The 12735-nt window shown below is 41.8% G+C and overlaps 1 protein-coding gene across 1 annotated transcript; it reads left to right on the forward strand.

The window, feature by feature from the left end:
- Positions 1–1018: 1018 nt before the first annotated feature.
- On the forward strand, positions 1019–4853 carry MEOX1 (mesenchyme homeobox 1). Its single transcript, XM_027745910.2, has 3 exons — positions 1019–1472; positions 2893–3065; positions 3895–4853. The coding sequence occupies exons 1-3, from the start codon at positions 1019–1021 to the stop codon at positions 4015–4017; spliced, it is 750 nt and encodes a 249-aa protein (XP_027601711.1). The 3' UTR covers positions 4018–4853.
- The last annotated feature ends 7882 nt before the right edge of the window (positions 4854–12735 follow it).

Genomic DNA, 12735 nt, shown 5'->3' on the forward strand with positions numbered 1-12735 from the left:
GTATTTTCAACTCTGGTGGCTCCAGGGTCTAAGAATCTGCTTTCTGCTAGGAAAAACTATAAAATGTTCAACAAAAGATGAAAAACTTGTCTTTCATTGTCATAAAATCAAGAGCTTTCCTTGCAGGAGGGGTGGCATATTGAAAATTCTCTAGAAAGTAGAATACAGAAAGAATAACTGTCACTGGCAGCAAACTCCAACTCTCAGTAAATACATGTGTTACCAATCTAACAAAACACCACTCAAATCCTTGCATGTGTGTACAAGCCAGGTTTAATGTTTTGTTTTTTTTTTTTAATTTTAGGATTGGGCCTTAAATTATATACAATTAGTAAACTCCTTTCTTACTTTTATTTCCCACTTTAGTCCTTGAAATTTGGTGTCTGTTGAATTATGTTTTAGGGCTTTTTCTAAGCCAGAGATTTGGGGAGTTTTGTTAACAGTGCAATAAAAATAACTTCGTAGCGTCACAAAGAAACATTAAAGACTTTTTTTGTGTGCAGCTCTCTAACTTAAAAAAAAAAAACAAAAAAAACCAAAAAACAGACATTGTTTCTTTAAAAGGCTCCATCTGCAAATCCCATTAGATGTGCATATAAGGTTTCAGATGATTAATAGCTGCCTGCTTTGCTTTGGTTGGAGGGGCTGAGGGTATTGTGTGTTAACCCCTCCCTCCCCTTACTCACATTTCACTTTGCAAACTTGTCACTCTCTCCCCAGCACAGCATTTAAAAAGGTGTTTCACTCATGCCCAGCACTTCAGGAGGGAGCAAACTGCAGGCCTGGGGAAGCGACTCATGGAGGTCCCTGCCCAGCTCTGGGTCCTGTTTCCCAGTCGGGGCAATGAAGCGATTTAGAAAAGCTCCCACAGTAACAAACCTGCAGCGGCATAAACCCCACAAACAAGCTGCTGTTTAGGGAGGAAATCCATCCGGTGAAATTTGGAAGATTCACCCTCTGCTTCTCTCCTCTGATTCTGAAGGCTGAGCCGTCCCCGAGGCGTGGGCAGGGCTGGCAGATGGATCCCACCAGCAGCAGCTGCATGCGCAGCCCACGGCCCCCCCCTGCCCTCTGGGGCTGCGTGAGGAGCACCCACATGGACGTCAGCACAGCCCCAGGGCTGCCCCACTGCCCAGCAGCACCGTTCTCCTTCCACCAGAGACCAGATTTTGAGGCTTACTCCGATTTCTCCACCTCCTGCTTGGTGGCGGCTCCCCAGAGCTTCCCACGGGAGGAGCGAGCGTTTGGGGAGCAGCAGCACCAGCCTTTCCAACCCTCTGCCTGGCACCTGGCAGCACCTGAGAGCACGGGACAACTCACCCCAGAACGGGCCTTGGCATCTGGGCAGTTGGAGGGCAGCAGCCCAGACCCAGCGAGTGTGACAGCCGGGGTGGATGAAGATGAAGAGGTACCAGTAAACACCACAAAGGACACTGAGAAAAAGCCACCCAAAAGAAAAAAGGAAAGCTCAGGTAGGTGACACGAAATCAGGGTTGTGGGAGAGTGCAGGCAATGGAATGAGAGCACTCGTGAGACTGAGAATTAAGAAAGGAAGCTGACTGGCAAAACATTTCGTAATGCTTGACTGGGCAAACTTACACAATAACAACACTGAAACCAAACAGTTTATTCTTATTCTGGCCTTTGTATTTCAGTCCTGCAGAGCTTGTTTACTGAACTAAGCATTTTACTCACCAGTACAATGCACATTTGCTGTAACTAAACAGGAATCACATGGCATGCACACGCTGAGCTGACAGTCCTAGGATGTGGAGTTACAGATCCATACTTGCCATTTGTCTGAGCACAAGGGAATGGCAAAGAGCAAAGACCCCTCAGCTTGAGTTGCCTGTGCTAGTTGGAAATACCATACTAGGATTTTGACATCTCAGTTTATGGTAAGAAGTACAAGAGGCAAAGTCTTCCTTTAGATATAAATTCTATTTGGCCTCACTAAATAATAAATATTTTTACCTCAAAGCAGCTCTAGCTCTGATTCCTAAGCATCAATTTTCTTTTCTTTTCTTTTCTTTTCTTTTCTTTTCTTTTCTTTTCTTTTCTTTTCTTTTCTTTTCTTTTCTTTTCTTTTCTTTTCTTTTCTTTTCTTTTCTTTTCTTTTCTTTTCTTTTCTTTTCTTTTCTTTTCCTTGTTCTCTTTTCTCTTTTCCCTTCTTTTCCCTTCTCTTCCCTTCTCTTCCCTTCTCTTCCCTTCTCTTCCCTTCTCTTCCCTTCTCTTCCCTTCTCTTCCCTTCTCTTCCCTTCTCTTCCCTTCTTTTATTTTTATTTTTATTTTTATTTTTATTTTTATTTTTATTTTTATTTTTATTTTTATTTTTATTTTTCTTTTTCTTTTTCTTTTTCTTTTTCTTTTTCTTTTTCTTTTTCTTTTTCTTTTTCTTTTTCTTTTTCTTTTTCTTTTTCTTTTTCTTTTTCTTTTCCTTACCTTACCTGTTTTTACACCCTGCACCAGAGGTGGGCTTCATGCACCCCTGACACGTTGTAAACACCAAGTGCTGGCTTGGCTGCCTCCTGCACGGCAGGTCAGGGGAGGGTGAGAACACGGATACAAGGAATGAAAGTAAAAATCTGGGGAAGGAAATCATTTCAATGCAGTGCCAGCAAGGAATGAGAGCTCCCTTCCCACAGCTGCAGCTGGGTGACTGTGCAGAGCCAGGCAGTCCCCTCCTGGCCGAGCTGTCCCACCCCTGTCCCCTCCAACATCACACTGGCAGCACCAACGAGTCACGCTGAGCTCGAGGGGGCACAACACAAACACCTTAAAACTTCCACTGAGCACTTCAGCGAGTTGTTTGAATCAACCCCCCACGATGCAGGTGTTCACACACACAAACATAACTGCAGATTACACAACAAAGTGTGCTTTGCCTCTCAGAAAACCAGAACTCGGGCAGCAAGACAGAACCCCACAGCAAATCGCGGAAGGAAAGGACAGCTTTCACCAAGGAGCAGCTGCAGGAGCTGGAAGCTGAATTTGCCCACCACAACTACTTGACAAGGCTCAGGAGATACGAGATAGCTGTGAACCTGGACCTCACCGAAAGACAAGTACTCCCCAAACCCTTGTCTCCCCAGCCCCTTCTTCTTCCCCCACAAAAAAACCTTCTCCCTAACACTAAAAACCAGATACGTCACTTGAGGGTGTGTTTTGCAGTGGCACAGAGGTATTTTAAAACAAAGCCTCCACATTCTTTTCAAACACGCTTGTTACAAATTTCTGTGAGTAGTTGATACATTTAATTATGTTTCCCTGAACTAAAGATAGATCTGGTAATAACTGGTCTCTTGCAAGCTGCTGCTTCCCACCATTCATTGGTACATATTGATATATCAAGGTTTGCATATGGAATATGGACACCACCTTAGACTGCAATTAACAGGGAATTATTAGAATTATATGCTTGACACATGCATTCTTCCTGGGTGGTATTTTGAGGTGATAAGGAAAGACAAAAATGCAGAGTTTTGTGGAGAGATGTATTTCTGTTTCCTCATTGTCATCTCAGTCCAGGTTTCCTTTTCAAAGCCTACTGAACAATAGATGAATTGCTCAATTATGTGAAGCAAATTAAAATTTCTGAAGCACTAGATTGGGTGGCCTAGATGTTAAAAATACATGAGGGGCACTGTGGCTGTTGTGTTGACATGCTTATTTGACATGAAGACAGGTTCTAGGCAAAGGACCTTTGGGGGTTTCAGAGGAACTTCTGTCTGGAGTAGTTTAGAAAGAATTGTTCCCATCTGTGTTAGAAAGATGAATTGCTTAAACCTGCAAAGTTCTGTTCACCTTTTCTTCTGGAATTCCACAAATATGCATAGCTCTGCTTGTACAGCTCAGGTTGAGACAGGAAGTAATTATTTCCTCTTTGTCACCCAGGTCAAAGTATGGTTTCAAAACAGAAGAATGAAGTGGAAACGTGTTAAAGGTGGGCAACCAATGTCCCCACACGAACATGACACAGAAGATGTGGACTCTGCTGCCTCTCCCAGCTCTGAGTAGTCCCTGCAGCAACGGGAGAGGAGTCTGGAGAAAGTAATGGATCAGAATGTGGATGCAACACTGCTTTGGGTCAGCTGCTCAAAGAGATCATCCTGCTTGCAAATCCTGTAGCCCACAGTCTTTAAGAGGTTTATGATGCTTTATGTTGCAGAGGCAATTAAAGAGCACAGGGGGGGAAAAGCCAAAGGAGGGCACGATTTTGATTTTTGTCTCTGGAACTGTCTTACTACCACAGATGTGTCTACAGAAAAAAACAGTAACATTGAATATAAAACAGGAGTAATGTTGTGTCGATGCTCAGACATTCAGAAAATACAGGTTATCAGTCAGAGAGTGATAACACAGATGTGTTCTCATCCAGTCTTTCCCTGGTCACATCTATTCAGTGTGCATTTGGACTTGGCAATACACATTTTACTTGTGCCTTACTCTGAGAGAAATAAATACTTTGACAGTCGCTGATTCTTCTTGCAAAATGAATTGGACACCTGTTTAGCTAGGCAATAAGATTACAAAATAAAATATGAGACTAAAAACACATATAAACAGAATTCTGCTGACCAGTTTCAGAGGAGGTGGCTCTCACACTGACAGTCCAAGAAGGCAGGTGCCTTGTTGATGGCAGCAATTTGCAGAGGGAGATTTCTTCCAAGCTTACTAAATCCTGAAATTAAACTCCTAGACCTCAATTTCAAATATTTTTTCAAAGCAGTCATCACGAAGCACCACAGCAGGCACGGCAGAGATGGAACTCTCAACACAACAGCTATCACTGTTGTGTTTTCAAGTTTTCCAGTAAACAGCACCACCAGAAGTCTTAAGAACACTTAAGAAAAACTTCCACTTGAAATTATTATTATCCTCCCTTTCAACCAAAACTTAAAGTATATCAAGTTATGAAGATTTAGAAAAGCACAGTGCCTGTTTCCATTTGCTCTATCTTTTTGTTTAATGTACTAATGCCATATTTTAAACAGAATTTTACACTAGCACACCACAACGTGGCTATTGAGAACACTGAAACAGTGGTTTGAATATTTGAAAGGTAACCATTATGGCAGCTATGACATACTGCCTTCCTCTCACCCTGCTCTGATGCATATTTATTGTGGTTGCCTGTAAACTGTTGATCTGCTGGGTGCAAATTTGTATATCTGAAGGATATGTTTATAAAGCTATCAGTGGTAATTCCACTTGTAAAAAAACGCAAAACAGATAAATATCGTCTTTTTTTTTTTTAACAGAGGTGTTGTGTTCTTTTCAAAGAGCTGATTACTGTATCCACTAAGAAGAAACATTCATTACACTCCTTCTTAACATTTCCAAACTCTGACTGACAGATGAAAAAACGAGCAGTTTAGTTTAGAGTATATATTTGTGCAAAACCAATTTAAAAAAATAATTATTTCTGAAAGAAATTATTTAAAAATAAAGAAACTTGAGAAGTTCGAGAAGCACTGAGGAAGTGGTGTCTGGTTTCCCACACTGCACTACTTGCTCCTGCCCACTTTACCCAAAACCAACTGTTGCCCAAAACAAAGCACCAGCACCTCCCCCACTCAAAAAAATAAAGAAAACTGGATAAAATAAAGAAACCAGGATCATTGATGCCTCACAAGGCTTCTGCACAAACTGTGCTGCAATCACAGAATGGATGTAAACACGTGCAAATCCTGTGACTATAATAATTACTATATAATCAATTATAATAATTAGGAGTATGCATGTTCTCTGAGCTACCTCTACTCCCCTCTCCTCAGAAATTTATGGTGAAGAAAAACCACCCTCAGCTTCCTCCCAGGACTTTTGTGTGTGCATGGCAGATATTCCCATGGAAAATGGGGCAGACAGGGAGTTTTGGTGCATCCCAGTTACCCCAGCTGAGGGGGATAATGACAAAACACCATTATTGGGACTACAAACTTGATATTAAAAACAGGTTAATAACATCACCACTCAGGTGACATAAAACCAGTTGGCTGAAAAAATTGCCCACTCACAGATGAGAAGGAGCTTTGCTTTACTGTAACTTTAAGAATAGAAAATATCTGGGGCTCTGCTTCTTAAACCTTGATGCCTTCAGATTGTGCTTCTGACTAAAGCCAGTAGTTCAGCTCTTGGCAAACACTAAAGCAAGCTGAGTTTTGTGAAGAACTCTCTGGTGCTAACTCAGGCATCCTACTCCCATCTCCTGGAACACAAATCACCGTGGGCAGGAGTTCTGTGTTACTCAGTTCCTTGTAAGCTCTTTAGCCAATTAACACTGTACAGCACCTCTTCCCCACTGTGCTTAGAAAGTTTGCAACCTGCAGAAGTAGCTTGTTTGGGGATGAAAACTTTTGGGATCTTGGCTACCAACATAAACCAAAATCAGCTCCTCGCTCAGAAAAGAGGCTAATAAATCTTCCCCTTCAAGGAAGCAGTCAATGGTAGCATACTGAATCATAATTCACTTAAAAGCCAGTTAATGGGATCTCAGTCTGCACCCACAATTACAGCTCCTAAACTGTTCTTGCTCTGGATTTTGAGAAATAAGCTATGAGTCACCTGTGAGATCTTTTTGTGCTCAGGCAGTTTCTTCATGAAACCATCTGCTTACTCCAAGGCTTTAGTGTTTTGAGAAGGAACATTTCACTCCTGACATCAAAGCATTTGACCTCTGAACCTCTGGTGCCAAGAATCTTTCAGGCAAAAACCTGTCGTCTGGGAGCAAAATCTCTGACCTGCAATTATTTTTCTCCGAAATCCACATCAGGCTGTATCCTCCTCACAGAAGGGAGGGAAACTCTACCTCGGGATGTCTGGCAGTGCTCCCCAGGCCTGATCCTCAATAAATAATCTGAGCACACCATCACCCCGTCCCATCAGAGAGCTCTGGCAGGTTTTCCCCAGGAGGCACACCCAGGCAGAGCAGCAAGACTTGCTGCCCATACAGAGCCAGGGCAAACAGCCCCCAGGGGATGGGGATATCTGTATAAACACAAAAAAACATACTGTAGCCCTTTATATCTGTGCTGCCTCTTCTAAGCAGAGAAAGAGAGGCACTTTCCTCAGACTCATAGATTTTATGGACTTTTTATCTATCCATCCAGATGCCAATGTAGCAGAGGCCCTGAGGTGTTTTACAGTTTCTGTATCCCATGACTCCTCTGTTGTTGGTCCTCAGTTTCTCCACAGCATTCTGCAGATTTAAGATAGTGATTTTTCCAGCCAATGGAGCTACTCAGAAAACTTAAAGATAACTCATGCCAGTCCAGCCTGGCCTTGAACACTTTCAGGGATGGAGCATCTACAGTTTTTCTGGGTAACCCGTGCCAGGGTCTCATCACCCTCACGGTAAAAAATTTCATAGACAGGTTTCATAAGGAACCAAACCCTCCAGTTCACACTGCCTGGAAAAATAAGAGAACCCTTTCAGCAAACACTTCACAGCCAGAGATTTTTACTGGGACTTATCCTACATGAGCAAAGCTTTTAAATCCCACTTCCTATGGAATTTCCTACGTGTGGAAACAAGCACACACAACAAATCAGGGCATTTTACAGAAGAGACACACAATTTTTCAATTACCCCATTTTCTTCCCCCACCTCCAGCAGGGCTCATATTAGGTTTCATCAGCTACTATCTCACATTTTGTGTAATTCCTTACCCTCGAGGAAAGGGAGCAGCCAGTTCAAGAAACACATCTGCATTAGTTACTGGGCTCTGAGTGCTGGATCCAGGCAGGTCCTCTAGGCAGATAGACAGGAAATCCACTTTCTTCCAGTGATTCCAGCTTTTGTCTGACTGGAACTTGCCCGGTGTGGCTGTAAAACAATCTCAGCCTCGGGCTATCACCTTTCAGGCCGTATTTGTGAGTTATGACCGGGCAGTTCCCACTGCAGTGCCAGACACAGGCAGGTGCTGCAGAGCCTCTCCCCACCCTCCCCACACACACAAGGCCACATTGTTTTACTTTCTACGTGAAGGAAGGATTTTCATGCAGCACCAGACTTTTACACCTCTGTTCCCCTTCCTCTGTACCGTAATTGTTATTTTATTTTTTTTTTATTATTTTTTTTTTAAATAACTCTTAGGCAGGGATAAGCATCTGGTTGTCTGGAAGCTCCTTTGGGAACAGATTGCAAAAAGATAATGGGAGTGAATAACAGAGAGGATGGTGACTTCATACCATGGAGGGTTGAGTCATGTTTCTCTCTTTCCTTTTTAAAGAAGAAAACATTTTTTCAAACCTCCCTCAATCATGCTCTGTACCCCTGGCTCCGGAGCAGGAAACAGATGTGAATTGACATTTTCTTAGAGCCTTTGATTTCTAATTCAGCCCCACACTCATACCCCATGCTAATCTGTCCCCCAGAATGCCACATGTGGAGTATTTCCTATGCTTGGGAATATATCACTAGGTAAGGGTTAGTCCAACAGTGCTACAGCCAAGTCAGTCATTGGAAAGACACCAGAAAAAGGGTTGTTCCTTTCAATACTCACCTCAAACATCCTCCCAGTTTTATGCCTTCATCTACTTTTAACTCTATATTTCTATATTCTGACCCTTTTCTGAATATTTCAATCCTCTTCATTCTATATTTCTCTCATGAGAAATGATCAGAAAAAGTGATGTAACTGTTGAGAATCTGTGCACAGTTTCCAACACAGAAAAAGAAAAACTCTATCAGATCTGATTTAATTGCTCCATCCACTTTTCTCAGCTGAGAAGGGCAGACCTCTGGTCTCAGTATCAGGGTATCTAACAAATCTGGCCAGGAAGTTATTTTCCAGGGAAAAGAAGTATCATTCTCCATAATAGTTACCCACAATTTTTTTCTGTCTGAAGTTAATTGAAAAGGAGATTCTGGGGAAAAGTGTAGCTCAAGAACCTAATCTTCATTCAAGTGTCCATACATCCAATACTCTATGATTATACCTAGAAAATGGCACAATTTATAAAATAAGACCTCTTATTTAAAAGGACTAGCAGCATGGATTTGGATCAGGCTACTTGCTGTCTTCAAGTGGCCTAAATTTAGCTGGACTGAGTTATAGCAAAGTTATATTAAATTTCTTCAAAGTATCCCAATAAAAAAAATAAATGTGTTAAAAAGAGAATGAAATAACGAGATGAGAAGTTTTCAGTCCCAGGGAAACATTTTAGGCACATCTCTCACTTGTTTATTTGCAGAAAAGAACACAGACACAACTGGGGTGTGTTTCACATTACAAGATATAAGGGTTCTGTCTGCACTGAAGACATGTTTATACTGTTGGGTTCCATTATGAATCTGTTTTATATCCTGTGAATGCTCAGAGTCCTTTGCACACTCTAGACAGGAAGCCTTTAATTCACACACTGAGAAGACATTTCCAACTATTCAAGCATTAAATAAATAAGCATGAAAAAAAAGTCATTCTACTGCAATAATTAAATTCTTCTTGTCCCTTTGCGAGATTTCTGGAAGAACAAGCCTCCCAGTCCTGGCAGGGTTGTTTATAAAGTCCAAGAAATCCATAAGAGAAAGAAACTTAATGCAAAAACATCCAAACTCACACTTTGGAAAACAATGCAAGGGTAGTAATGTTGAATTTGTTATCTGTGTATAACTCCCAGTACGAAATTGGGCTTGAATTTTCACTTTCCTTCACAGTTGCTAGGGCCAACTTGACTGCTATTATTTTTAGGAGAAAAAATGATCTCTCTTTTTACAGTCTCCCCTCTGCTGTGATTTCATTGTGTCTCTGCCAGGATCAAGACGAGGCGATGCCAAGAAAAAGGATGAGCTCATTGCATTTAATGGTATGAGGTTTCACAAATAAAAACTACATTACTCAACTGAGAAGCAGTCAGTGGTATACAACAGGGTTAAAGGCAGGCAGTTTTTATTGGAAACAAAAGAATTAATTAACTTTTGATCTCACTGGCCTTCCTTAGGGATGGAATTTCTGATTATTCACCGTTGTTGTCTTGTTGTTGCACTTTTATGATAACATGAAATGAACACGATAAACATTATTGGCAAAACAACATAGTGAAAGCAGCAAATTATAGGAAAGAGTCATTCAGATTTTCCTGTTTAAATCCAAGGTATAAATCTCAGCCTCTGGAATTATGGATTCAACACTCTTTCCACACCTTGTTGACTTCTGGCATCTCATTGAGCTCAAAAATTCTTATTCCACAGAACGGTGAAACCTTCTTAATGACACTGTACTAGTTCAGAAGAACCTCTCAAACCTGAGAGATCTATTGACCAAACAGATCCATTTGCCAAAAATGCCAGAGGCACAGTCTCTTTTACAGGCCCCATGCAGTCTTTGCAATGTGCCACATAAAAATGAAGGAGTCTTCAGCAAGGAAAGGCAGTTCAGGTGCCCATAATGGACATCTGAGCTCATGATGTGTTTGACTGGGTGCTGGATTTTTGCACAAGGGCTTGGACAGGTACAGCTAAATCATTTTATGCAAGGTAGGCAGCCACAGGTGTCAAAGACTGCCTCGCTCTCTGTGTGAGCAAAACCTGGATAAAACCTACAGAGTTTTCCTGTATCCTTATGAAAATCCTTTGCCTGTGCTGACACGTGTCCCATGACTCCTATTTAGGAAGCAATAGGAGGATATCCATTCCATCTCCTTTGCTCTTCCTGCACCCTGACTGGATCAGAGTCCCCTGTGACGTTCCCAGTGTCTGCTCCAATGTCTCACTGACACAGAATGACCTAATTTGTTATGGCTGGTGAGCACTGACAGAAATTAAATCCAGGGTCTGTAGTTAATTGGGGTCAGGTTGAGATGATTTATGACCTGAGGAATGTACTTACTCTTTACACTATTGTATGAACAACGGTATCAACTGGACTCAGCAACCTTTGGAATCAAATTAAAATTGGGATTTTACAGAAAAGGAGAAGTAGCAGAGGCAAGACCCAAGGGAGAAGGCAGAGGAGTGAGCAGATGAGGCTGTATCTGATCACAAAGCCAGGTACCTTCTCTTCCCACAGTCAGTCAGTTAACCTTCAACTCCTGATTTATCGTCCTTCAGAGGAGAGATGGAATTGGTCTATGCCAAGAAAATCTCATCTGTCTGGAATCTGAAAGGAAGGGAAAAAAAAGTTTGAAAATTTCAGAGGAAGTTGGGATTTGTCCCAGTTCCAGTGTCTCTGTGTTCACTCAGACAGCTCACGTTAGCAAGTGAGGCTCACTGAATAACAGTTGCAAATGTTTTTCCATCAATCAAGAAGCCTGAGTTTGGTCCCAAGTCAGAGGGCTGTGCAGTTTAGCCCATGACCCTGAACAGCAGGAGCCTTCAGCAGGTTCTCCCATGCCTTTTGCAGGATATCTATCTTAAATCAACGTCTTTCTTTTCTCTGTGGGCTTTAGAAAAGGATTACAGAAGAGTTACTCTATTATCAAGCCCAAGGCACTTTATCACACTTCAGCAGTTAAACTGAATATGAAAATAAAATCATTCAATACCAACTTTCTTTGGAAAAAAATCACAGGGTTTTTTTTTTCTTCCCTAATTAAGACTCTGCTTCTCCATTCTTGGTAACATCCTGCCCTGTTTTTGATCACACAAGATGCAGCCATTCCTGTGCCCAGTGAAACCAGTAGCTGATCACAAACTCTGGGCCTTTGCTTTTGCCCTCCGATACCAAGAGGTACTTCAACAAGTTTGTAGAGGAGTCAGAGTCTTGCAGTTAATCCTGAAAATGTCTTATTTCAGGAAATACACCAGCACTGCTGCTACAGCAACTGCAAAGGGCTGTCCCTTGTTGTGTCACAGAAAAAATGGTACATGAGACACCAACAATGACCACGTTCTGTGAAAAGACAGGGATGATGTTCAAACTACTCCATCTGCTGCTCAAGATTCCTCCAGACATTACTGTCAGTTTTAACCTTAATGCATTCTGTAAATGTCTGGAAATCTATGATATATGGAGTCTGCAACCATTGGAAATCAGCCTTGTGTGTGCTGCTTTCCTAAAAGACCAGAAAGGAAGCAGTCGTGTCCTGATGGTGTGTTATTACTGAGACCTAAGGACTGCACACATCCTGAAGACTTGGGTTTGTTCCTTTTTCATTGCTTTGGTTTAATTTTTTTAGTCTCCATTTGTCGTGGCTCAACCCCAGCCAGCAGCTCAGCCCCACTCAGCCACTTGCTCACTTCCCCCCTCCCTGTGTGACAGCAAGAGAATCCAAAGGGTAAAAGTGAAAAATCTCATGGGTTGAGACAAAGACAGTTTAATAGGGAAAGCAAAAGACACATGTGCCAATGAAGCAAAACAAGCTATAAAATGGAAGGATTTCATTAGCACGGAACTCCTTTCATGTGAAAATTTTGTCCAAATATAATTATTTTTTTTTTTAAGCAGAAAAATCATTTCTATTCTGCTAATCTCTATCAAAATAGGCAGAGGAAGGAAAGGGGAGAAAGAAAAATTGCTGCAGTCCCAGGAGTGGTGGTTATAAAAGCTCTCCATGGGTTCCTGTGCTTCTTGTTGAACACAATCTTGCTCACACACACCTTCACTTGCCAGATAAGTGACAGTGTATCAACCCTTCACCTTCCTGTTCCCTAAGAGCATTTTTGCACACTATTCCGCAGGGATATGAGCCCAAAACATATAAAGCTTCTTAGGGAAAAGAATAACCAATATAGGGGAGGTGCAAAATGCTGTATAAATGCAGGGATGACTGACAATGCAAAATCCAGCCTACACA

The sequence above is a fragment of the Pipra filicauda genome, unplaced genomic scaffold (assembly GCF_003945595.2).
Source record: "Pipra filicauda isolate LSUMZ 115617 unplaced genomic scaffold, ASM394559v2 scaffold193_size2426894_pilon, whole genome shotgun sequence".
In the NCBI taxonomy this organism is placed as follows: domain Eukaryota; kingdom Metazoa; phylum Chordata; class Aves; order Passeriformes; family Pipridae; genus Pipra; species Pipra filicauda.